Below are 27,192 nucleotides of genomic sequence, written 5' to 3'. Positions count from 1 at the left end.
CTCAGCAAATGAGCCTTCGTCCTCTCTCCTCCACTGAAGATCCACTCTCCACGGTTCCCCCTGATCTCATAATTACAAAACCCGAAATCTCTTTAGGCGTCATTTGCCTCAAGTTCCCCCTTTTGTGTCTGACAGTTTCGTGGGCCTTACATTCTTTAGATTCCTCTCCCCAGCCTTATGACACCACCATTTACGATCTCCTTTTGTGACCACTTTTTTTGCAGAATCTTCCTCTTCTTCCTGCCCTCAGACAAGTGGGTCCCTTACAGGAAATCTGAAGATCGGGGGCTTTCGTACAAGGCTGGAGAAAGGCTTCAACAAAGTATTCAGCTGAGCCGAGGGTACAGATCTTAGAGAACAGAACAGACATGGAATAACAGAAATAATGGCTATGTTAAAAGGTAAGGAAGAAGAACCCTAAGATTTGACACAGAAGGAGCCTTTAAAGGTGATCTTAGTCTGCTCCCCAAACTCCACAAAAATGCTTCTCAAAGCTTTATCTCATTGTATGAATTGCCTAAAATCTCAGAGCAAGTTGGCAGCAAAACTGGGATTTTTATTCCCACCCAATTCACTAATCTGTCTCCTGTGTTCCAGAAGCCTTACTATGAGTAATACTTTCTGGGTCCTAATTTTTTCACCCTAAGAAAGATAATGGTGCACCTGGGTGGCTCAGTTGAGCGTCCAACTCTTGATTTCAGCTCAGGTCATGGTCCCAGGGTCGTGGGATCGAGCCCCACATCGGGCTCCACACTAAGTGTGGAGCCTGCTTAAGACAGTCTGTCTCTCTCTCTCTCTCCCTCCCTCTTTCTCTCTCCCTCCCTCCCTCTGCCCCCTCCCCTGTTCATGCTCTAAAATAAAATAATAAAATAAAAAGAAAGATAATAGTGCCATGTTCATTGCAAGCTACATTGAGAACTTTATCATAAAATATAAAGTCAGGATACAGCTTTTCAAATTTTTGAAAGGCAAGGGTGTGGCTTCCATGGCAGCAGGCTGGCCTGGCACTGACAGCAACTCTCAGAACACCTGCTGTAGAGGTAAATCAGAGTTCACGGGCAAGGTAAAACACTTGCTTGGAAAAAAGCATAAAGTTCAGGGGCGCCCGGCTGCCTCAGGCAGTAGGGCATGCGACTCTTGATCTCAGGGTCCTGAGTTCAGTCCCACGCTGGTCGTGGAGCCTACTTAAAACATTTTTTTTTTTTTATTTAAAAGGCATAAATTTAATGTTAAATGACTTCTTTATAGGATCAAAAGAAACACACACACACACACACACACTCACGAACTCTAACAGACCACGCAGTGAGGACGGTGCATCAAAGGTAACAGCCAAGTCATGGGCTGAAAGAATGGCCGAAACGTGCTATGTGAGCTGGTAACGGGAGGCAGGGAGTCAGACCCCCAGCCCTTGTTTTCCATCTGGGGGTGGTTAACCTTCTACAGTTGGTGTGATGGGTACAGAGGACACAAGCCAGAAACACATATGACAGTCCGTCTTCCACAAGGAATCAGCAGTCTGTTTAGACCACTGTAACATATGCTTAAAAAAGAAAACAAGAAGATAACGAATGACTCAGTAACCTGGACGTCCACGGAAGTCACAATCTGGGCAACGGGGAAGCTGGACAGCAGGACCAAAGTGAGAGCAGGGCCTCCAAGACCACAGCCAGAAAGGCACCCGCAAAGGTCGGCCAAGCTGCACACGGGTCGGGGTGTGTCCATCAGATGGTCAGGGTGGACGTTACAGCTGCCCAAGGGGGTCTCCGGGGGAAACCGAGCTACTGGGGGCCTAGCCCTGCTGCCCCACGGTGTTTTGGGCAGAACGCTCTGAAGTGGCAAGATGCTGTGCAGCAACTGGTTTTTATGAAATATGCTCTCCATTTTCTATACATTTCTTTCATTTTTAAAGTAACTTGAAATGTACCTGACACTAAAAAAAATTCTGTTAAGCAGCTCGGGCACAATTTCAACCTTTTCCTGGAGTTAAGCTCTTCAAGAGCTGTCTGTAATCCCAGAGGCAAATTACGAAAATAAAACCTCTCTGGTTTTAAATTGCTCATAGTATTAAAACAGGGCTCTAGGCTTTGCTTCCAACAGAAACAATGGAAAAGTTCTGGATTTTTCAGTGCTGCAGATCCCGGTGTAAATTCCTGGGATGCTTGTGTCGCGCCGGGGGGGCGGTGCACAGCCTCTGCCCCTGTGGAGGGTCCAGCCAGCAACTCTTCCAAGTGCCAGGCTGACGGCAGTAGCAGCAAGGATCACATCTGAAGGGAGCTTTGAATTTCTCTAAAAAAGGCTTTTAGTGGCTTTGACTGGATAAATCCAAATACCAGAAGAGGCTCCCCAAATAAACTTTAATAAATTCAAATTAAGAAAGCATTAAATTTCCTTATACTGTTCGGAACCTCAAAGTCTTGTGGCATGAATAAAATGAGTCTAGAGACTAACCAAATACCCCTGAAACTTAAACAAGCTGCCAGCCTGTTCTTCTTTATAATTATTTTAATTTCTAGGGTTCTTCTCAAGGATCTTCAGTAGCTTTTATTTTACAGGGAAAAAATGTATCTAAAGTCTGAAAACCTTGCATATAAAAAGTGAATGGGCAACTACAAAGTAAAAACCTTAAATTCAAGTGTCAGTCCCCGGAGGCCACACAAACAGGACTGGGAACTAGGTAGGGAGGTGGTGACGACATGAGCCTGGCAACTGGTAAAACAGAGTGCACAGCCACACCCTCAAGAACTGGTTATCCTCAGCTAAAAGGAAAGTCATTTATGATAAATTTTACAATTCTATATCCGGATGAATTAACTGCGCAATTTAGATTAAAAATACTTTCAGGAAATAAAATCTAGATATAAATCTGAAAGAAGACACAATTACCACACTTCAGATCATTCTCTAGATTTGTTTACAGAAATGTTTACAGGAACAATGATCAAGCCACAGCACTAATTAATCAAATCAGGCTACAATGTATCCACAGATGTAAACCAAGAAGATTAGGATGCTGGCAGGTGGCTCCCAGCAATGAGACTATTGGTGAAGGTAGGAGACCTGTTTATGTGTTCATATTTTCTAACTTTTCTAGATGAACATTTGGTTCTATTATGCAAAAAACAAATGAATACATTATTTTTGAAAGAAATGACTAACAAAGGCAAAATTAACGAGGCAACTGAAAAATGGCCACTATGGATTGAGATTAATATATGCCATTTATACCCATACAATTTCGAAAAGGTCTCAACTGTCCACTCTGTCTACACGGCAGAAAGTACTGAAGTGCTCCTCTGTTCTCTATCTCCTACCTGTACACCTGCTGTTAAGTGTCCAGAAAACAAGCAGTAGCTCCAGAAACACCAAATCCACAACAGACGCACATTTAAAGGGAGTGTAGTCACAAGAGACATCATTCAACGGACGACACTGCGTAAGCATTCAAACTGCCACTGCTAACCTTCTGGTGGGTCTTCAACTCTTTTCCCTGTGCATCACATCGCTTCAAACAAAAATTTAATTTCCCTCCTCCTTTTGAGCAGCCACATACCTTGTATTCTTTTTCTTGTTTCACTGCACTCGGTTATGATACCCATCTTCATGGTTATGACACCCATCTTTATGTAAACCAAAAAGCTAATTTAAATAATCGTGTTGAGTGCCTCCCAGGCGTAAGCGAAGGGTCAATGTTTTGGCAGTCAGCCATGATAATCATGAGAGTATGGTTTCCTGGCTTTTATTTTGCTTCTCCTAAAAATGCAAAATTCATATGCCACATTTTGATAGAGGTTTAAGAAACAGGTTATGAAAATAAGACCATTTACAGAGACACTAAACTACTCCTCACTCAGATCTACCATGAGACATTTTATTCGGGTATAGTTCTTAAGACTATTCATCACTACAGCGGAGCAATCTCATTCCCTTCTTTCCAAGACCTCAACTGTCTTCTGGCCTCCGCCACACCTGCAGATGTGCCTCTATCAGAGCTTGTGAACGGACACATCATCACTCCATCAGAGCAGAGCCTGGACCTCTGGAGGCTCATGCATGGGCACCAACTAGCACAAATCTGCCTACTCGGAGAACTCAAAATGCTGTCTTTTAGAGATTCACAAGCAGAGAAGGAACTAAAATGTATCCTCCTCATAAATTATGGTCACAAATTACATTTAAATTCAAGATTTTTTTCTAAGATCTGCACCTAAAAACAAAATCCCACTAACCAGCCTATTTGACAACACATCTCGCACTCAGATGCACTAGCATGTATCAGACTACTGTTCAAATTTAGCTCAATTCTTGCAAGATTAGAATTTTTTCCTTGACATACTTTGTAAGGTTTCTGGAACCATGGTGAAGCAGAAGTATTTGGATTTTTCCTGGGTGCTTATTATCTACAAAGCACTTTGTTAAGAGCTATATAGGGTGGGTGGGTGTATGTGTGTGTATAACTTAAAATTGAAGTTATGTCCAACTCTGTGAAAAGCCAAGCCCCTTTGCAGAAAGGCTCTACCTAATGTCAACAAGAAGCAAATTTTGAACGGAAGAGATGTTCGAGAGAATCTGAATCTCATTAAAAATAAAAACAAGGGAGGAGAAGGGAAGAGAGAGGTAGGAAGAGGGAGAGCCAGAGAGGTGGGAGGGAGAGGGAAGGGGCAGAGAGAGACAGGGGAGGGGATGATGTAGATCACCGGCCAGCCAGGTAAAGCGAAGACCCCTGGCGCAGCTGGGCCCTCCTCAGGAGTGCGGCCTGAGACGACAGCCTTTCAGACACACTAAAATCTTCTCAGGGCTGGTGTCCCAGGGTTAGGCCACATTATCCTGACTTGATGCTGCTTCTATCTTTTGTCAACACACGGGTAAAATAACGCCCCCAGGGAACAAAGAAGCTTGGGAGGAAGGGCTCACAGAAGACTAGGATTTTAAACGGCTGCCTCCCAGGCCGGTGCCCAAGGCAAGGAGAAAGGGCCTCCCTCTCACTCCGGTCACATTTCACCTGCTCCCAAAAGGTTCCTGTGCCCCCAAAGTCACACATCTTTCCTGCAGATGGTCTGACCCCAACTAATGTAAGACACTGCAATGGGCTCTCCTGTCCCTCCCCACTGTTGGGGTGGCACTCTGATTAAAACAGGTTCCTGAAGGGCACAAACTCACACAACTTGAAATCCACAAAACTAAAACGATATTGCACAGCCTTGGGCCATGATTTGATTAAGGAGAAATACTCCTGGTTAAGGCAGACAGGAACAAACCATGGACACACTAGTGACCACTACCTGATACTGTCACCAGGAGGAGTAAATCTGACAATGCATAAAAAGAATGCTGCGCAGTGCCTGACGCAGACTCAATGGAACCAACTGTAAGGATTAGCCACAGGAGATTCTACTAAACAAATTTCAGAAACCCCACGCCCACAAGTCTAAATTGTCAGCACATGTTCCTTCTTAGGAAGACAATGACATCCTGCTTCCACTAACAATCCCGAATTCATCCATTTGTTTTGTTCATTTGTCCTATACAGTGATTCACACGGGTCCCACCCAGATATCACTATGGAAATGTGCGAGTCCGGATGAGGACGGAGGTTGAACGGAGTGCTTCAAACACTCACTAATGCTCCCATCAATATGCAGTATTGCTCCCACAGAAGCTGGAGGTACATTTCAGGTTTTTTTTAACCTGTAACCTTGATATTTTATTGCTTCCAACCAACTGTCTAAACATACCAGCTCACTTCGTGGTTCTTAATCTTTTGAGAAAGAAACCTTAGACCCCTTTGAAAATCAGGCAACAGTGAAGGCCCCTCTTTCCAGGTGGTCACACAGAGACATAAATACACTTGGAGACCCAGAGACCTCTAGGTCATCACCAAGTTCAGTTCTGAGTCTATGTGAATGTGCATATGGAGGGGTACACCTGTGTGATCCCTGAAAAATACCCCAACTCCTTAGACTATTCAATAAAATTGCCGCAGAGAAAATCGGGGCATTTGTTTCCTTAAAACGGTCTTGTCGGTTTTACTGGTAACTTGTAAGAAAAGGACTCTTTCACATTTTTGTTTTTTCCTGACTGCACATCCAGAGAGATGTGAAGTGACAGATTTCCTAATCCGTCATGTGCAGCACGGAAATTGCTCCCGCACATTTACTTTCAAGGCGGTCTGATCATTTAATGTTTAAGGAAACGTATCCAAAATACACCCAAAATGTCAACCGCATGAAATTTGGTCCTAACAGTATGGTAGTCACCAGTGGTTACGACCACAGAGAGGTGACAGAAAAACGAGAAGAAAACAGTAAACACTTCATTTAGGCAACAAACATGTTTACTTTTGCCCAGGCAAACGCAACAAATCAAATTCCAGGAGTTATCTAATCCACCAATCTATGCAACCACAGGTGTCCCAGTTTGGGCAACTAGTAAAACGAGACAGCTTTGGAGAGAAAAGCGGGTCTCTAGCACATGAGGAGTTCTCCAGGGCCATGGTGTGTACCTAGCTGCAGATCCAAATAACATCTTACCTCTTACCTGGTTTTCAATCGACTTAATCCACTTCATGTCACCGAAGCAAAACAGATGGATTTCAATAAGCCACGTTAAAAGATACCGGAACTATTCCTTTATTTTTCGAAGTGCCGTGATAAGTCCAAGCACGGGCAGAGTCACCACGGAGCTAATTGTACCAGTGCCCACCAATTAAGATGGGACCAAGGTCAGTGTGCAGGCATATTCCTACGAGGCTCTCACTTAATGCTCGCAGTGATCCCACAAGGCAGATCTTACCCCATTTTACCAACAAGTAAAGTGAAGATCAAAACATGTGGAGTAACCTGTCCAAAGTCATACTGCTATTAACGGGTGGAGCCAGGATATGAAGCCGGCCTCACGATTCCAAGGCCGTGTTCTGGCATGCCACAATGAAGTCCACGTGCTGTACATCTTCTGGAACTCAAAGGTATAGCTGGGTCAGCAATTTTTCCCTGCTCGCCTCCCCACAACAGACACACACGATTCAGGCTCATTTTAGCAGGTTATCCGTTTGCAAAGTATTGATCAAGCTGTATCTAATACAGAAGCAATAACGAAGCCCAAGCAGTACACTCATGTACTTTAGCACAGAAATTTAAGTTGGACATAGCACAACAATCAGTCACTATAAAAACAAAGTTTACCAATTCCATGCACTTCTGACAACTGCCCATGAGATTCAGAGGATCCTGTCTCTCTAAAACTGAAGAGGGTCAGAAAGTGTTTTAATTAAGCATCATTTTTTCTTGATTTTAATATATTCTACCCTCTACTGCAACCATAAATTGAATTCACCGTGACACACAGACAGCAATTTCCATTTCTAAGGCTTTTTTTTTTTTTTTTAATGTTTATTATTTTGGCAGAGAGCAAACCAGTGAGCAGGGAAGGGGCAGAGAGAGTAGGGGGGAGAGAAAGAATCCCAAGCAGGCTTGGAGCTGTCAGTGCAGAGCCCAATGCAGGGCTCAAACCCATGAACCATGAGATCCTGACCTGAGCTGAAATCAAGAGCCGGTTGCTTAACCAACTGAGCCACCCAGGTGCCCGCAATTTGCATTTTTTTAATCCTGAATTCTTTTTCTTAAGTTTTATTTTATTTATTTTGAGAGCGAGAGAGTGCACCCCAAAACTATAAATAGATACTAAGCTTCACACCCAAATTTGATCTTGTTATCAACTCCATGATCACACGCAAGGAAGACTTTCTGTGACAATGTATTTAGCAGCTAATAAAACTGCTAAAGACAAATTTGGCATTTTAAGCCCCCTGTTCAAAACTCCAAGATTGATTTATAGTTACTCCCTTTTATTATTTGTTTTGAATGCCAGTGAGAGAGACACTTTAATTTTGACCCCATTGTTAAATCTACAAAAATTACAATCCACAATATGTAACTACACGAGGAGAGTTCCAGAGAGTTCCGTGTGTAAAAGATCAGAGCTGCGGCTAACCAGCGCCACGCTGCCCACAGAATAAACCCCGGGCAGCATAAACCTGGTAGAGATGAATGTGAGACTTTGGTCTACACTAATGCCAGCATTATTAGGCTCACAGAGAAGGTACCAGAGGCAGGGGGTGGAGGTAGAAGCCCTCAGCCCTCACAGGGATCCTCAGACGTTCTGCCTAAAACCAGCAGTCGCTTGACTGCACAGAGGAACAGGGTCTAAAGATCTTATATGTTAAAAGCAAAAATACAGCCAACAGAACCAGAAAGGGCATACTCTCCACCTCAAACTGGCAAGAGAATGAAATCTGAACCTAAGAAGCCAAACGGTAGGAAAAAAATAACAGAAGGCACAGGAACTGCATTGTTGCCCGTTCCAAACTGTATCGCCACTTCAAACACTGCACGATTGGTTTTGGGGTTCTAAACACCGGTGAACAAAACAAACCAGTCTGTCTTCATTTTTGTGGCAGGTGGTGTCTCAGGAAACCTACAAAAGACTGCAGCAATAGGAAGGATTAGAAGGACAAGGGGAAAGACTATCACTGCAGCTTTAACAGAAGGCGGGGGGGGGGGGGGGGGGGGGGGGAGGCATTTTAGCCTAAGTAGGCATCCACTGGTTTTCTTTTTAACCAAAGCAAAGATAATCCTCTGCAACTACACATAACTAGTGTCACACATTTAATTTATTAAACCTAGCAAATTAGGTTTGGACCATTCAGACACTGATTAAATTAATCAAAGCCTGTAAGCAAAAGTTTTTAAACTATTGAATTTGCAAGGACTTTAGATATCATAATCTTATTTTAGAAACTGGTATTTTTATATACCACACACACACAGTATCATGATTTTATCATTAGAATAAGTCTCTAACCTCTGAAACTATTCAAAGATTCTGTCTGTCCCCCTCTCTCTCTGCCCCTCCCCTGCTCGCATGCTCTCTCAAAAGTAAATAAACATATAAAAAATAAAAAAATAAAATATATTAAAACAGGGACGCCTGGGTGGCTCAGTCAGTTAAGCGTCCAACTTTGGCTCAGGTCATGATCTCACGGTCCGTGGGTTCGAGCCCTGCGTCGGGCTCTGTGCTGACAGCTCAGAGCCTGGAGCCCGTTTCAGATTCTGTGTCTCCCTCTCTCTCTGCCCTTCCCCTGTTCATGCTTTGTCTCTCTCTGTCTCAAAAATAAATAAACATTAAATATATATATATATATATATATATATAAACATAATACTTAAAATAACTATACATGTACCAGCTTATTATGAAAATTTCCATCAAAAATTTTTTTTAAATTTCAGGGTCCGTGGCTACAAAAAAATGGGAAGTGGAAATAGATACAACAGATGCTTCAGAAAGCTGGGAATTTTCTAGTCTCTTACCCATAACCCTTCAAGACGTTTAATAACCCTTCTTAATATATGTGCCAAGTTTTAACCTTTTAAAACAAAGGTGCCTCCTAACTTAGAGAAAAAAAGGACAGAACAGAAAGGAAAATGCCTTTGGAAAATGAAAGCACAGATTACAAAGCGGAGGTTTTGTCCAGTTTACCATGTGTGTTTGAGGCATGGGGGTGGGGTGTTAAGGATTAAAGACTAAATCTTGGGGCACCCAGTGGCTCAGTTAATTAAATTATCGACTCTTGATTTTGGCTTAGGTCATGATCTCACAGTTCATGAGATCAAGCCCCAAGTTGGGCTCTGTGCTGACAGTGCAGAGCCTGCTTGGGATTCTGTCTCCCTTTCTCTCTGCCCCTCCCCAGCTCGCTCTCTCAAAAATAAAGAAACGTTTTTTTTTAAAAGACCAAATCTTTAAGGACAGAGTAAATACTCTTATTAAAAGTTTCAGGTAAGGTCGCCTGAGTGGCTCAGTCAGTTAAGCATCTGAGTCTTGATTTCGGTTCAGCTCATGATCTCACAGTTCACGGAATCGAGCCCCGCACCGGACTTTGCGCTGGCAGCACGGAGTCCGCTTGGGATTCTCTCTCTTTCTCTCTGCCCCTTCCCTGCTCACGCTCATTCACTCTCAAAAAAAATAAACTTCAAAAAAAAAGTTCAGGTAGAAAAGGCTGTATTACATTTTGTTACAAATTCAAGAAGTTTCAAAATTCTTACATACGCATACATGTTCCAAAGACTCTGCAGTGGAATAATTACAATTAAGAAACCAACCCCTGCCCCTCGTTAGGAAAATTCAAGAGTGCACAAGGACAGGTTAGGGCAACTCCTTTCTCGCTGTTTCTTTTCATGCTTTTCCTCCTAAATGAGTCAAGCCACTAGAATGGGAACAGCAAACAAAGTCTCTTAACAAAGTGCTGCTTCAAACAGTTCAAATGAGCTCCTCTTAATAAATAAAAAAGCTACTACCCCCTCCACCCCAATAAACACTTTGACAAAACAAAACAAAAAAAAATAAATAAAACAAAGTCCCTCTCTTTTGTTAGTGTCACATCGTAAGAGTGAAAGAAACTAACAATAAGCATGATTTAACCCCACAACAAATCAGAACTGCACTTGCCATCAGTTTCTAGATTTAATTTTTGGAGTGTACGTAAATTAAAACATGTTAATGATCCAGAACACTCAGCTTAAGAAAACTTTTTAAAAATTATATTGTATTCAGTTTAAGAGCCCATCATTCTCCACAAAAGCACACTGGTGCAAGAAGGAAGCAGAACAACACATCATCATCTTGAAATCACCAATAAGACGAAGTGAAAAGAGCTCCTCCCTGCCCACTGTCCACACTGCACAGGGACCTAGGGCAAGGCAATGTCTCTCTCTGTTCTTGTGGTTTCTAAAATGACTTCAAAAACAATGTACAACTTAAGAAAAATGGAATGAATCCCATTCATCTGAAGCCCAAACCAACAAATGCCATTAAAAAAAAACACTTAACAAACAACAGCTAACAAGGGACAAAAACGTAATGTTAGTGTTTTTAAAAGCTGTTTGTTTGAGGTGCTCAAAGGAACACAATAAATCTCTTCAATCCATAAACCCCCAAAGCAAAAATAACTGAAGGCATTAGTTCTCACCATAAGGTAGCTTTCTAATACCAAAGGCTTCACTTAATCACACTGCCTGATTATTCAGGATTAAAGTGGGCAATTCTACAGTGAGTAGTGAAAATACATCCTGGCTAATTAGTAAACCCTTATAAAACACTGCTACTTATTCAGTATAGCTGTCCCACTCAGAAACACTATGAATAAACACTGGATTTAGGCGAGACAGAGCCAAATATTGTAGGAGCCACGTGAACTTGGGCCAACCACATAACCCCGGCCCCAAGCACCAGTTCCCTCATCTACAGAGAAGGATCCACTCCTTGCCACGCTACTGGGAGCATCAGCAATGCTGTCTACGGAGCACCAAGCACAGGGCCAGGCACGTGTGACACACACTCATGGAGTCACTGCCGTCACTCCCACCATTAACAGAAAGCAGCGACTTGACACGTTAACGACGGGATGCGCAGGTTAAATGTCAAATCACGAGATAGGTCCGAATCAAAATACATCAGAAGGAATGAATTCCAGCCAAGAACCCTTGTAAGGTCTGACCGTGTTTGAATCGGAGTGGCAATAACGAGAAACGGCTGCTTTCAGTATTCATTCATCTTTTTTACTTTGAGAAACAACGGTAGTGTTTTCAAGTAACTCTTGCTTCTCCATTCAGATTCCCTAAACTGTGTCAACCAGCTTATTAACATTAATCAGATCAAACTTTAGAACTCTCCGTTGGCAGCATGTAAAACGTGAACAGACAGCGTGAGTGCCACGCGAGCACGCCAGCCTATCTGAAACCAACACGGGCAAACACTTCTTCCAGCCTAAGGTTGTCTGGAGAACTACTAACGTTTAACCTGCATCACGGTGTCCTTGGAGTATTTACCCAATTCCTCACTTCTTCACAGGCAACTTCACATATAGAACTATAGTCCCTTCTGTAATTCTACTAAGCGCATGTGTGCAATAGCCCCTCTGTAAACCAGAACACGAAACCACCTCGTTCAGAAAGGAGGCACTCCGTGAGTTTTAAAAACAACAATTAATCTGTAATTTAGAAAAAGAACCTAGTACTCCGATTTAGGGAAAGCACGGGAAATTGTTTTGTTTTTTACTTTCAAATTACAACTAAATTTTTAGTATCAACTAAACTACTTTGAGCTCATTGCATTAAGGTCTCATTTCTTTTTTCCTTTTAGAAAACTTAGTCATAATCAAATCTATCTTCTGGATTAGGGTAAATTTTACCTTCCAATTTATATATGGACAGGAGACCCAGAATAACAGCCTAAGTACACACGGAGCACAGCAGATTTCCTAATATGCTCAGTTATGATGTTTGAAGCAGTTTTTATTTTTTTTTTTTTTTTAAAGTTTTTTTTTTTTTTTTTTCAACGTTTATTTATTTTTGGGACAGAGAGAGACAGAGCATGAACGGGGGAGGGGCAGAGAGAGAGGGAGTCACAGAATCGGAAACAGGCTCCAGGCTCCGAGCCATCAGCCCAGAGCCCGACGCGGGGCTCGAACTCACGGAGCGCGAGATCGTGACCTGGCTGAAGTCGGACGCTTAACCGACTGCGCCACCCAGGCGCCCCTGAAGCAGTTTTTAATCATGGCATGTATTGGGATTTTTTCCAAGTTCATCCACTGAACTACAGTTGAAATGTGCAAAAGGCTTTGAAAAATTCTAGTTAATCCACTTAATTTCCCTATGAGCAAGGTTATACAGAGCAAACATGAAAGGTACAAAGCTACCGACCAATTTATTACCTAAATTTGGAGCAAATCCGTAGCAACAGAATTAGAAATTTAAAAAAAAAAAAAAAAAAAAAAAAAAAATGTCCTGTCTCCAACTACTGAAAAACTACCAAAACTGTATCAAGCTTTTAAAAAGAGGCTACCGTAGGGGTGCCTGGCTGGGTCACTTGGAACAGCATGCAATTCCTGACCTCGGGATTGTTCAGTTCAAGTCCCACGTTGGCTGTACAGATTACTTCAAGATTAAAAAAGAAACTTTTTTTTTTTTAAAACGTTTATTTATTTTTGGGACAGAGGGAGACAGAGCATGAACGGGGGAGGGGCAGAGAGAGAGGGAGACACAGAATCCGAAACAGGCTCCAGGCTCTGAGCCATCAGCCCTGAGCCTGACACGGGGCTCGAACTCACGGACCGCGAGATCGTGACCTGGCTGAAGTCGGACGCTTAACCGACTGCGCCACCCAGGCGCCCCAAAAAGAAACTTTTTTTAATTAAAATTAAAAAATAAAGACAGGCCATGGGAACAGCAACATGGACCAACCTGGCACGCAACCATCAGAGATGGGACCCAACGCTCAGCAAAGGCATCACTCAGCCAGAGACAAGTGAGAGCCATCGTGGGGTCCAACCAGGACACTGCTCACTTGGGTTCAACACGCCAGGCTTGCAAGCATTTAATGCTGAGGCCACATTTCCACAGGAAAGTCACCACCTCCAACTGCCCGTGCCCTACAAGCAAACAAGAACTACCAAGGAGTGCCCTTGAACTAGGCACAGGACCTGCCCACCAGATGCCCACAAGGTTCAGGGCCCATCTGCCATCATCCTCAGGCACCACGGCCAGGCATCCATCATTCAGACAGGCCTCTGCCCTTCAGCTTTGGCCAGAGCCTCAAAAAGAGCCATCCGGGGGTGCCTGGGTGGCTCAGTCGGTTGAGCGTCCGACTTCGTTCAGCTCAGGTCAGGGTCTCGTGGTTCGTGGGTTCAAGACCCACGTCGGGCTCTGTGCTGACACCTCAGCCTGGAGCCTGCTTCCCATTCTGTGTCTCCCTCTCTCTCTCTGCCCCTCTCCCACTCATGCTCTCTCTCTCCGTCAAAAATAAACAGACATTAAAAAGAGCCATCGGCTGCTATAAGACACCAGGGCGGCAAACACCACCGAAGTACCCTTGTCCTCTCAGCTTTTACTACACATATTCCTTAATTTTAACTTTAAACGGAACCAGTGTTGTCACATCTGCTGCTGCTGCCCGCCCCATGGAGACCTGGACGAAAAGCAGCATATGCTGTAGAAGAAAAGGCATGGAAAACCTGGGTTCAAGTTCTGACGCTGACGGCCACCGGCAAGGAGCTTGGACAAGTTACCCAACCTCGCTAAGTGTCGGTCTCCTCCTCCGGAGAAGGTGTGCACACCACAGAAGTAGAGGCTGAGCAGGAATGCCCGAGGGAGAGAGCGCAGCACTACCTGGGGCTCCCGGCTGCAGCCCCATGGGCCGGTGCCCAGGAGGGAGCATGCTCCATGCCTCCGTCAGAGCCTCTCGCCACATCTGTCTTTTACCTGTTGCCCAGCAGCGACCCATGACCTCCTGTGTCCCCCCGAGTTTTTCCTTCCCCAACTCATGCATTGGTCTTTCCTCCTTCCCTCCTCAATATCCTTCCTAGAAGTCCCCCCCACGTGCGCTGCTGTGCACTACACAGCAGCAGCACGTCCTCCCGCCTGCTCCCCTCCCTACCCAGGACCCCCCCCCCCCCACCAACACACGCAGACTGGAACACCTAGTGAGCCTGACCTGCACTGAGCCACGTTAAGATGGATGAAAAGCTCCTCCCTGAATGTTTTACTCATCTCTCTAATTTTCCGTACCAATCCAGCCACTAAGTGCAGTGAGTGCCTGGCAGAAACAAAGGCCAATACGTCCATTTACCAAGCTGAGTTTCATGACACAACCACACTTGTGCGGGTTTCTAAGTGGCCCCTCCACGCACCCACCACCTCCCCTCTCCCGCCCCGACCCCAGCAAGAAATTTCCCCAACTGCTGACGGAACCTCCAGCTTGGTCCCTCTCCCTGGAGCTGAACTTGCCCAGGCCCAACCCTGTGTCATTCATGCCAAAGCCTCAGAAAGGCCACCTCTGGCTACCCGTCTACAGTCACACCGTGTCTCATACACATGAAACGTGACAAAACTCATACTGTTCATCGGTTGACTGGTCATCCCCCTGCTCTTTAGAACATACATTCCATGAGAGCAGAAACCCTGGCCGTTCTCGTTCTCCGCTGTAACTTGGGCACCTAGCAGTGTCGGACACGGCAAATGCCTGTCACATCAGGGAGACCCTCCAGACCTCCGCCACTTCTCCGACCTGCTGACAGTCCCCTAGGGCTCCTGCGCACATCCTCCCCGCTCTCCCCGCTCTCGCACATCCTCCCCACTCTCGTCCCTCCACCCTTTGGAAAGAGACCACCCGGGGAGCCCAGCCCAGTCCCCTTCTCCTTCCCTGTTGCCCAGACACTTTGTTTCCTTAAATGGCCTCAGACCAAGTCACTTTGCACGTGGCTCTCTTACCTCCCATTCAAGTGTGTATATAGGCTTTGTCACCTTTGGAGAAGAAAGAATTCGAAATATGTGCAACTATAGAAAACTTTAAGTGTTCTTCCCGGTACCACGGTTTTTTACTTGAATGACTCTGATTACAGAGATACGTGAAAGATTTCCTCTTGAAACGGATTATAATCTAACTGTTCTGTGAGTACTACGAGTCACCTAGATAAATACTATAAACTAGTTGGTATTCTCAGGGACTATTTACATTCTTCTAAGCCTCTCGGGTAACCTTAAGGAGCTATATATACTCTTCCAATTCACTGCCGCTTCTGGTATAAACTGCCTCCTTCACTGTGCAGCTCTGAGGCATCAAAACTATTTGCTGCTAGAAATACCTCCTCATCGCTTCTCGGCCTTTCGGCTAAGATCAAGTGTAGAAATACCTCCTTCTCTCGAATCTGTTGTGAGCACGAAAAGGGTAGCAGTAGGCCTAAAATAAGGGTGAAGGGCCACAGTTAGGCTCTGCCATGGGAAATGGGAGTGGAGAGGCCCGCTGCTTATTTGGGGCTTACAGAAATCCTCCACAAATACCAGCTGATTAAATGAGTCACAAACTCGGTAGTTCCTCCGCAAGAAACACGAACTGTCAGCCACATTCCATCGGTGGCACTTACTGCTCCAACGGACAGGCGTGCGCCAGGCTGTTCTGTATGATCTCGTTTGTTCTTGACGGCAACCCCACGAGGTTAGGTAGCACAGAGACTACTCCGCGTTAGGACGCCCATTTTTAAAGCTATGGAAACTGGACCCCCAGAAAGGTGACACGATTTCCCCAGTGATACACCTGGTCAAAAGCCCGGAGCCCCAAGTTCTGCATTCCTTCCACTAAGCCCATCTGTGAGAGCCGCTATTGTTTCCTTAGGGGAAAAGAACTTCAGGTAAGGATCTTCTGTAGCCAAGAGACAGCAGGGCAACACCACATTCGGATCCTGCTCTTACGTTCTGTACTTTAAAAGCACTTTTGCCAACAGTCATTATTTATTGCTAACACGCAAATTCCACCTCTTCTCACAGTAACGGCACAAATCGAGAAGACGGTAAATCCTTGGAAATACGTTCTAGGTTACTTCACAGATTATAATCTTCCTACAGTTCAAGTCGAAATCGCTGAAACATCTGACACTAAAAGCCCTCCCTTCTTCTCTACCTGGAAAGGCTGATCTGTCCCATCCAAGAAATTCTCATGCTCAATCTCCTAACGGGCTGCTCAGACATGTAAGAAGCTAGGCTGAATAACAAAGCTGAGAATCCAAAATTCTAGTTTGAAATACCCAATGTATGCACATCTTTGGCCCATGGCAAACCTACACGCTCCCTGGTCAGAGACAATATGAACTGTATTCTCACAACACTGTGTTCTCTTCCTTCGCTACAAGTTTGTGTGGGTCTTTGTTTGCCAATCAACCAATATTGATTGAGGGCCTGTTCCATGCCAACCATCCAGGCGCTGATCAGCAACTCGCAGATTTAATGTTGGTCTCCCCCAACTAGACTCCAGACCACTGCTTCTTTTCTGCTCACCAGTGCACACCATACAACCTAGCAGAGCGCCTGGCACAGGGCAGGGGCTCAAGAAACTTTAGTTGTAGGGCACCTGGGTGGCTCAGCCGGTTAAGCGTCCGACTTCAGCTCAGGTCATGATCTCACGGTTTGTGAGTTCGAACCCCACACCGGGCTCTGTGCTGACAGCTCGGAGCCTCGAGCCTGCTTCGGATTCTGTGTCCCTCTCCGGACCTGCCCCTCCCCTGCTCCTGATCTGTCTGTCTGCCTGTGTGTCTCTCTCTCTCAGAAATAAACATTTTTTTTAATTTTTTTAAAAAAGAAGAGAAACATTAGATGAATGAAGGAACAAATGAATGAATGAGTAAGAGAGACAAAAACAGAGAGAAGAGGCCACTCTGTAAAGGAAGCAGGGCTTTTTACTGCCCAGAACACGCCTCATGACCCACTAGCGATGTGATGAATTCTGAAAGGCGCCACATGCATCGCACAGCTGTAGGCACAGCAGCTGTCATGCAAAGGAGCCGAGGCCCAGAACTCTGAAGAATTCAGCCCTTTGTTTCTGTCTGCCGGCCTCATAGCCAAAATGAAGCGAAGGCCACTGTCAGTCTACCTGTCAGCTGCGTGCCTTCAACATCTGGCTTTCAGAATCACTAAATTAACATGCTACTGGATGAAATTTATGTCGATTAACTCTCTGACATCACTGCCTGCAAAACTATTTAAATGTCTGAGGTCACACATAAGACCTAAAGAGAACCGAGTTAAAATGAACAGTTCTCCGTTTCAGGTCTTTGCAAGCAATAAATTAGCTTTCAGAGTATTTAACTTAAAAGCAAAAAAGGTTTGACTCATTATTTAAACTCTCTTAAACTTCAGGACTCTACCAGTAAGTGGTTCAAAACAGACTGTTAAGTTCCAAGAGTAAGCTTCATGCAAGTATTTTCATTAAAACCTAAGATTCAGTGGATTATAGGCTTCCCAGAGTTAAGTACAAACTACTTCACTCAACAGGAAAACCCAGCAATCTAGGCATGTATAAAAATGAACATGTGTAAATTCATCTATCACTAATAAAACAAAAAGTTTATTTTCAGGTGTTTTTTTTTTTTTCCACATCCATCTAAAAGAAGAGAAAATAAAATTCAGGAATAAACAAAAAAGCAGAAAATGATGAAATGTTCTAAACATGCACACTAAAGTATGCTGAACAGAGAAAATCCTGAAAGAAGCTGCGAATAAGCTATGAATATATCTAAATATATGACTAGTTACACTTAGCAGAGTAAAGATCTCCCTTCCCCTCAAACTCTAGTCCCTGCAAATAAATCGCAACTTACCTGGAGAGGCTGGTGGCATCACTTACAAAAAGAACACTAAATAAAGAAACTAAAATATGTAAACAATTATTCACTAAGCCTAAAATCAACAAAAATTGTAAAACTCAGTTACAACAGTAGGAAAAAACACTTAGGAATTTTCTAGACCCTGATCATCTGATTCAAGATCAAAGCATTTAATGACCTAAAAGAGTGACAAAAATAACATTCAGTAAATTAAAAACATGTATTGAATAAAAGACCCACCAACTGTCTCCTGGGATGAGTTAGCTGTATTCACATTACACTGAGAAATACAGAGAATATGTAATGGAAAAAATCAGAATGAACTTCTTGCCTATGTTTTCAAATATTATTTTTACATTCCTCCAAAATCAGGTTCATGTTATGATTTTATTTACAATCGGACTTCCACAACTCACTTGGCAATGTTCTGAATAAAGGACGAACTCGAGAGTTCTGATGACTACAAAAATTTACGTAAGGCCTAAAGCAGGCCAAAAAAAGGGGGGGGGAAAAAAACGAGCAAAAAAGGATTTATATTAGTACGAAACTACCATACCGTGCCTTGGCTTATATTCAAACTGGGCTCTACGAAAGATTCACGAATTCACATTAAAATTCGTCATTAAAAAAAAAAATCCCAACGTGTCCGAATGCCAGCTGGAAATATGATACATCCAACCAAACTATTTTCCTACCCAGAAATTATCCCCTCCCCCTTATAAGTGTGACTACGCTTTGCCTTTTGTTCGAAAACATCGTAAAACAAACTAAAACTATTAGAGTTGAGTCAAAAGTGACAAAACGGCACAGTCTTCAACTTCCATTTTGTTACTGGCCTAATTTCGAGGTCTGCTGCGCTCAGACCTTCGCCCACCCCAAGTGTTGCAATCGTGCGCAGCGCGGCGCGGCCCGGCCCGGCGCGGACAGGAGTGGCGGGGCCTGTCCTGTCCCGGCCCGGCCCGGCCCGGCCCGGCCCCGCGCCGACAGCAGTGAGGAGCGGCGGGCCCGGCGCCGCGCGGCCCCGAGCCGAGGCGCCGAGCTCCGTCCGGGGCCGGGCCGGGGCGGACCGGGCCGGGCCGGGGCGGCGCGGGGGACAGAGCGGCGGGGCACGGCCCGCCCGGCCCGCTCTCTGCCCCCGGAGACGAGCGCACCCGCCGCCGCGCGCCCGGCCCGGCCCTGGCCGCACGAATCTGCAGACCTGGAAATGTCACCCTCGGAACACATTTCGTGACGCGTTCGCTGGCGAACGGCACACACAAAAAAAGCTAAGAATACGCCGGGTGCGCAGGGCTTTGGAAGAGACCGGCCGCCGCTCCCTCCCGCAAGTGCGGCTATTCCGGAGGTTCCGAGCGAAGTGACAAGTAGCCCTCGGCCGACCCTCCCGGCGCTCGGTCCGCTCACTTTTGCGCGCCCGGCTTCTCGGCCCCAAGTTAGCCAAGAGCCCGAGCGCGGCGTCCGGCCGTGATTCAGCAGCGGCCCTGGGGAGGGGAGGAGGGAGGGGGACGACCGGGGGCCGGGATCGCGGGCCGGGGCCGGGCCGGGCCGGGGAAGGTCACGGAGCGCCGCGGGCTTCGGCCGAGCCCGGGCCCGGTCCGGTCCGACGGCGGCGGGGGAGCCGGGGCGGCGCGGGCTCCTACCTTTCCTGCTTTTCGGGGAGCTCCGCTTGCTCCGGGCGCTGGCTCGCTCTTCCTCAATCGCAGCTGCTATCTCGGGGTTGTCTTCCCCATTGTACCAGACCAGGAGCTCCTCGCCCGGCGCGATTGGCTGCGGGGAGAGAAGAGACAGGCGCCGGGCCAATCAGAGAGGCGGTTGTTGGCGGGGCGGGGCGGGGCGGGGGCGGCGCTCCCAGCTGGGGCGGCGAGCCAGGCCAGCCCGGCAGGAAGGGCTCCTTAACCCTTGGCGGCCGCGGGCAGGGCCCCTCTGCTGGAGGGAGGACCTCATTTCCCGGCCCGCCTCCTCTTCCCCCGGGTCCGCGCGGGCGGACCTACGGACCCGACTGGGCGCGACCGCCGTCCACTCCAAACTGCCCTACACTACCGAAGCAGCTCACTGTTCGCAGCCTCACGACTGCCCACGCAGAAGGAAAAATAAAACACGGAACCATTTTGCCCACGAAATCGGAGCTGATGAGAAAATAGAAAGCGTAATTTAACAGAACCAGGTGCTTTGGGAAGAGAAGTGTTGAACGCTAATTAATTACCAGCGTACGTTTCGGATGCCAAGAGCAAGTTCAGCATGTTAAGGAAGAAGTGTATGTCATTGCACATTTAAAAACGCACAGCTAACGAGATCACGGAAATGCTAAAGTAAGAGGCGGCACGGAAGACGCAGGCGTCCGCGCACTCTACTCTCTAGGATCTGCCACCGACCTGCTCGAGCCCAGGGAGAAGCCACTGCCTCGCCCTCTGCACCAGACAACTTTTAAATTCCTAAAAGTACCTCACAGGTACTATGCCCCTAAAACATTAAGTCTTAACAGCCATGTGAGTAGCGAGGACATATACCACCACCATGCTGATTACGCCTAGAAGATCCTGAAGAAAAAAACACACCGAGTGTGGACACATCACATTCCTCAACAGAATTTAAGGAATGGCTTAGTGGTTTCTCATCTATGCACAATGACTCATCTATTCAGAAAGTTCCAAGAGTAACAATACAAGTAAAATTCCAAGTAAAACCCACTGAATAAAGTCAGAATCCATCAGCCCATACTGATACAAATAAATGAATGAAGTCAATAAGAAGGAAAGCTCTTCCTTAAAGTAGATCCCAACTAATCAATGAAAAACAAATAATGGAATTCGAAAATCACCATTTGGCAATCAGTGCAGTAATAATTGACTCATCAATAGATGCTAAAACTAGGAAGTAAATTTTGGGTGTAACTGACTATTAGCATGGTCTCAAAATATCTCCTCATAGAACATTCATTAATTACAAAGGGAAAAACAGTATCCTTATAATTACATAAATCAACTTCATGTGCCTCCTGATATAACGTACAGAAAAGAACATCACTTATGGAGATCTCTGCCTGAAGAGCATAACCATAATTTAATCATGAGACCTAAGAAAAGCCCAAACTGTGCGACATTCTACAAAATAACTGACCAGTCTCTCAAAACTGAAAGGTTATAAAAGATAAAGACTAAAGTACTGTCCAAACTAGGGAGACTGACAAGACATTATAACTGAATGCAACTGAGCATTCTTTTCCTATAAGGACATGAACGGAACAACTAACAGAATGTGAAAAGGTGTATAGATTAGCTAATAAAATATTGTGTCAGTATTAGCCTCCCAATTTTGATCACTGCACTATGATTATGGAAGGCGATGGCCCTGTTCTTAAGTGCAGGTGAATTCCATCGGAGATGCCTGTTGAGAAACAGCATAGCTCCTCATTTGAACATACCTTCCCATCTAGATAAAGCCCTTGAAAGTAGACATTACTTTGTTTCCTTCTCTGCAAAACTCAGTTCATATAGTCCAAATTTAAGATATTCTGAATTCTTTAAAAGAATATAACGACTGTTTTCTTTGCTCCCCCAGAGAAGGCTAAAACCTGCCATTTTCTCATCTTTAAACCAATGTACTATTACTTTCCTTCTTGAATCAGCTGCACCTAAACCAAAAAAACTTAATCTAATATATGGGCTTTTAATGAGTTGAAGTAATCATTACAGATGTCTTTTGGCATTCTGATGAGCTAAATCTGTTTCTGCTGAAGGACAGGCTTTTTTATTTAAGTCAGCTATTTCTAGTTCCAAATGTATAGTTTGCTTCTCTACTATTTTGTAAGCCACATATTTATGAAATGGTGGTATCCTGTAATATTTGAAATGATTAGGGTTCATATAAGCAAGTGAGGACTTCAATAAGACCAAAGTAAGAAAAGAAACATGCAAAGGAGGGAGGCAAAGTTATTCCAAATTTATTCCTAACCTAAACAGCATAACAGGAACAACGGCTACAAGACACCCACTGGGCATTTTCAAGACACCTCCCAGACTCTGAGCTTAAGTTTCCTTGCTCATCCACTGCAATCTTCTGCACAGTACTAACTGTACTAGCAACTGGGTGAAGATAAACAACACAAACTCTTCATTTAGGATGGTACGCCTTTGTTGCAAAGCACACAATGTAAAAACACAACAGAATCTGTTATTAAATCTAATATAACATGTCTAAATAGCTAATGAGCTGGTGAACATCTAGGTTAAGAGCAACCCGATTTGTTAGCTGTTGAACAACCTGCAAAACTGTTAGCAAGTGGGAGATTATTGTATTATGGAGTTACAGCCTTCCCAACTTCGTAGTAAAACAGCTACACAAGAGACCTTTATGAAGAGGAAAACAATCTATTTATTTTATTTACAAGAGCACAGTTAAGATTTTGTAAGTCAAATTTCAGAGAAGAAAAATTATGTCCTAAACACATTAAATACAAACCCACATTTTAAAAAGTAAAGTTGATGGGGTGCCTGGGTGGCTCAGACAGTTGAGCATCTGACTTCGGCTCAGGTCATGATCTCGTGGTTTGTGAGTTCGAGCCCCACATCGGGCTCTGTGCTGGCAGCTCAGAGCCTGGAACCTGCTTCAGATTCTGTGTCTCCCTCTCCCTCTGCCCCTCCCCCACTCGCACTCTGTCTCCCTCTCCTTCAAAAAATAAATTAACATCTAAAAAAAATTTTTTTGATAAATAATAAATAAATAAAAAGTAAAGTTTAAAGTCCAAAAAACCTCTTTTTTGTATATTGTATTTTGATGTTCAACAAAACAACAACAAGAAGACTTTAAGATCTGTCAGTGTTTCCTTTGGGTTCTGACAGCCTTACAGAAGAACCAAGCAAACTCTCTTATCGAAATATCAGCAAATATAAACCTGAAATCTTACCAGACCAATTAGGAAGAGGCAAGGTTCCAATAAATATTCCTGACACGAGGTCAAAATAAGAGAAATCTTCCAGAATTACAGGAATACACAAAGCACGTCAACGCTCAGCCACCTACAATCTATCCCCAACATATGCTCTCTTCAAAGTCACAGATCAGACGCCTCAACTCTCAAATGGATGAACTGAAGACTGAAATTCACCTTTCTCCCTGCAGGCCACTAGGCCGCACCTGATCTGACCCCTGGCCACCTCACTAGCCTCATCTATCATTCCTCTCCTCGCTCTAGCCACACTGGCCTTTGTTCTATTCCTTTAAAAAAAAAGTCTAGCTTATCCCTACTTCAAGGCCTTTGCTTCTACCGGGGCCCCTCTTCCTAGACTGTTCTTTCTGCAGAGATCTCTGTGTGCCTGGCTCCTTCCCATGGTACGAGGGTGGGGAGAGGCGCTTCACATCTGTCTTGTCTTCCCTGACCCACGAGGAGGGATGGAGATATACATACATACATATATATATATATTTATGTATAACTATGTAATTTCACAAAATTATCATTTTACTCATTGTTTATTATCTGCCTCCTCTGCCATAAACTGCAGTCCCAGGAGACCAGAGACTGTCCTGTTCACTATCACAGGAGAACCCCTAGTACACAGTAGACTCTCAATAAATGCTTATCAAAGTAATGAAGACATGAATGAATGGATGACAGGCTAACAACTAACTTTCAGAAATTTAAAATAGTTTCTCATCATACTACAAACAAAACCAGTCTTGAGATTTCCTAATTATCTGGGTAATAGTTGAGGAGGCTATACATAGCCAAGAAGAACATCACATGTAGTTTCATTTACAAAACCTAACCCACAGAAAGCTTTATCCGGAAGATTGTAGTTAGATAATCACTAGCAAGGAATCTGAAAGGTCTTGCGCATACGTGAGCAAACACCAAAGGTCAGGACCGGGGGAAGTCTGCAAAAACAGAACTATGTCACTTCAGACAGAGACAGGTAAGAATGGTGGTAGTCGTGCGCTTGGGAGCACTTCGGTTAGGCTAGGAACTGCTCACAGAACCTCACCTACAGTGGCTCGTTTAACCTTCACGACACCTAGACGTGTTAACTGTACTATTAACTCCATTTTTACAGAGGAGAAAACGAAAACGGTGTAAGCAACTTCTCATGCTCGCACATCTAGAAGCCCAGATTCACTCACAAGCCAGTCTGCTCCAGGGTCCCCACTCCTAACCACGGCATTATACCACCTCACCAAAAATAACAGCCGGCACTGAGCCCTGAGCAGGCGCTAGAGCTCTACCTCTACTGACCTGTGTAATCATGGTAACACCGTGAGGTCGATACTGTATTTCTCTGTATCTTACAAATGAGGGAACTAAGGCACAGAAAGGTGAGCTGCCTACGGTTGCACGGCTAGGTAAAGTCCCAATGGCTTGCCCTGGGTCACACAGCAAGCCCAGATTTAATCCAGCAGTCGGGCTTCAGAGTTCACTCTCCCAAACACTATTTGGGAGAATAGTGTTTTGGGAGAAGCAACACTCTTGCTTCTCACTGTTTCTCAGATTTGCTACCAGGGAGGTGAACACATTTTAACCGGAAGTCTTGCAAAGGAACCGCAGCGAGGGAACGTCACCCCGGACATGCTCTCCCTTGGAACCTCGCTTCTACTCCCTCGATCCTCTCCTATTCATCCCTTCGCCCGCCCTTCATCTCCACCAGGATCCTACCTCGATTTAACCAGATGTCATGCTCACTTTAAGTAAATTTGAGAGACAACGCGTGAATTCTCCAATCAAATTCTGACTCCAATTTCAAACTGCGGTGTAACAAAACCGTATAGTAGTACCTACTAGGAAATCATGCTATTACCGTCAGCAGAAAGAAAATGAGAACGAAGGTTGTAGACATTTTAAATGAGAATACACCACAGAAAAATATCTCCTGCAGGGATTAGAATCAAGGACATGGGTGTATCTGAAGTAAAGGGCAGTCCCACTGGCTACAGATGACAGGAAAAATACAGCAGAGGAAAATTAAACAGCTCCGTGCTAACTGAACTTCCAGAAGTCCTAGTGCCCCCGCACAGGCAAATTTCAGCATGTTGCAAAGCTGACCACGGTCTTCAATGCTTGCTCATCGAGAGATTTCAACTCCGTGGAGATAATCTGTTTTCACGGAATGTCCCCCAGCCTATGACATTTTTAAATGGAAGTGAATAAACAGAAATGTGAATTACAGCAATTTTAGTAGACATATGTATTCCAAAAAGCAATCATCATCTATCTTTACAGCCGTAAGACTCTTTAGAGAACATTTCCGTGCACGATCGGTACAGATTCGCCTTCCCAGAGAACCTGAGAGCAGGGACAAAGACCCAGACTCGCCTGTTGCAGAAATACGACGATACTCAGTGCTTCCCAATGTACTCAGTACCCTGAATGCACTCGGTGACCTGTGACCTCACCACAAACTCTAAAAAATGATTTGCCTCTTCTTTTCATCTCAACAATTAATGTCTCTAAATAAAAACTTGGCAGGAAGAAGAAACCCACTCTGTTTAGTTTCCATTCTGAATCACATCTACAGAAGAGAAAAGCTAATAATCCAAGGCTGCCTTATACCGAAGACCAAGTGCATGTTTTTGGTCAGCACAGAACCACCGCAGCTGGTGACAGCTGCTTACAGTCGACACGTCTGCCAGTCAGACCGTTCGTGACGCCTTCCGTTTCGTAGGAGGAGGGAAGTAGTTGCCACACACCTCACTCATTGGTCTCTGCGAGGGGGCAGGGTGTAATTACTTAACTCTTCGTGCTTTAGCGCACACAAAGCAGTGGCTACTGTAGATTTAAAACAAAGACCTTCCCATGTGTTGATGAACCACTTTCAAATATAATCCTTTCAAGGTCGGCAAAGTCATTCTTGTCAGTCCCAAGTGAGGACAGTTTTTGCAAAACTGCACGCAGAGTGACTAGAGCAGACCAGCTTTAACACTCTTACCTTTAAAGTTTTATAGTAAATGGCCCTGTTGATTTCCAGCGGAAACAAATTCTGCTCTTCTCCTGAGCAAGCCCAATTCACATACCGCAGCCAGTTTCCCTTCTCTGGATCGGTGGCATCAATGCACATCCATCCCAAATTTGGGTAATACACCTGGGGGGGGAGGGGGAGGTAAACACCTTTGTTAAAACAGAAATGTCTTTAAAATGTCTCCAGTTTCAACTTTTAAGACAACTCTTTTTCGTCATATCCAAGTACTCTACAAAACGCTTCACAGAAACTAAATTAGCAGCAAAGAAAAGAAAAAGAAAAGATAAAAACAGAGATCCAAAACTGATAATCCTCATTACTCATTTTTCTATCTGGGCTTGAGTCATTTTTCTCTCTTAAACCTAAACAACTGTAGTAATTGTGTTTAATGATCTCCAAATGCTCTGCAAATACCGTATGTACACAAAGACGAGTGACAGTCCTAGTCGCTACATGAACTTGAGAAGAAGAGTGAGCGTCCAGCAATGCCCCACCGCACCCAAATCCCCTGAGTGTTCTGGGTTGTTCTGCAAGTCAAGTGCAGGGGCCTGGTCCTGCCAGACCACACGGTTTGGCGGGTCCCTTTACTGCAAGGCTGAAAAAGAACTTCGGTGAGTGAACGTGCAGTACGAAGGTCCACGTGAGTGACGGCGTACGAAGCCCTGGCAGACGCAGCTGACCCTCCAAACCTTATCTAAGCATCTGTCAGGACTAAGGTGTCATGGAACACACTTCGGGAAATATCAGTGTCCTTCCAAGACCGGAAACGCAAGCCGCTTTTCAGGACTCAGATCAAACTTACTCCTGCAAGAAGCTTTCCCTGATCATCCACTCTTGGTCAATGTCCCCGCCCCACTGGCCTCTACCACGCGTCCAGCACTTCTCATTCCGTCATTTTAAAGAAAATCTATTTAGCAACTATTTTTAACTTTTATCTTTGTACACACACACACATATATATGGATTTTTTTTTTTTTTACTTCCCCCAAACTAGACCGTAAAAACACTTGATTAGGCACTGAACTAGAGCTGCAGGACCAACTG

General features: G+C 44.8%; 1 protein-coding gene across 4 annotated transcripts in view; it reads right to left on the bottom strand.

Annotated features, from left to right (window-relative positions):
- The window catches only part of PRDM2 (PR/SET domain 2), a 123,797-nt gene that overhangs the window by 51,945 nt on the left and 44,660 nt on the right, over window positions 1-27,192 (bottom strand). For all 4 annotated transcript variants that reach the window (XM_043573802.1, XM_043573798.1, XM_043573799.1 and 1 more), the window contains 2 exons: window positions 26,119-26,271; window positions 19,843-19,969 (listed from right to left, as the gene is read on the bottom strand). In XM_043573802.1, coding sequence (XP_043429737.1) covers window positions 19,843-19,969; window positions 26,119-26,271 — 280 coding nt within the window. The remainder of the gene's footprint in view (window positions 1-19,842; window positions 19,970-26,118; window positions 26,272-27,192) is intronic.

Source organism: Prionailurus bengalensis, chromosome C1 (genome assembly GCF_016509475.1).
Source record: "Prionailurus bengalensis isolate Pbe53 chromosome C1, Fcat_Pben_1.1_paternal_pri, whole genome shotgun sequence".
NCBI classification, from domain to species: domain Eukaryota; kingdom Metazoa; phylum Chordata; class Mammalia; order Carnivora; family Felidae; genus Prionailurus; species Prionailurus bengalensis.
This window is presented reverse-complemented; position numbering and strand designations above follow the sequence as displayed.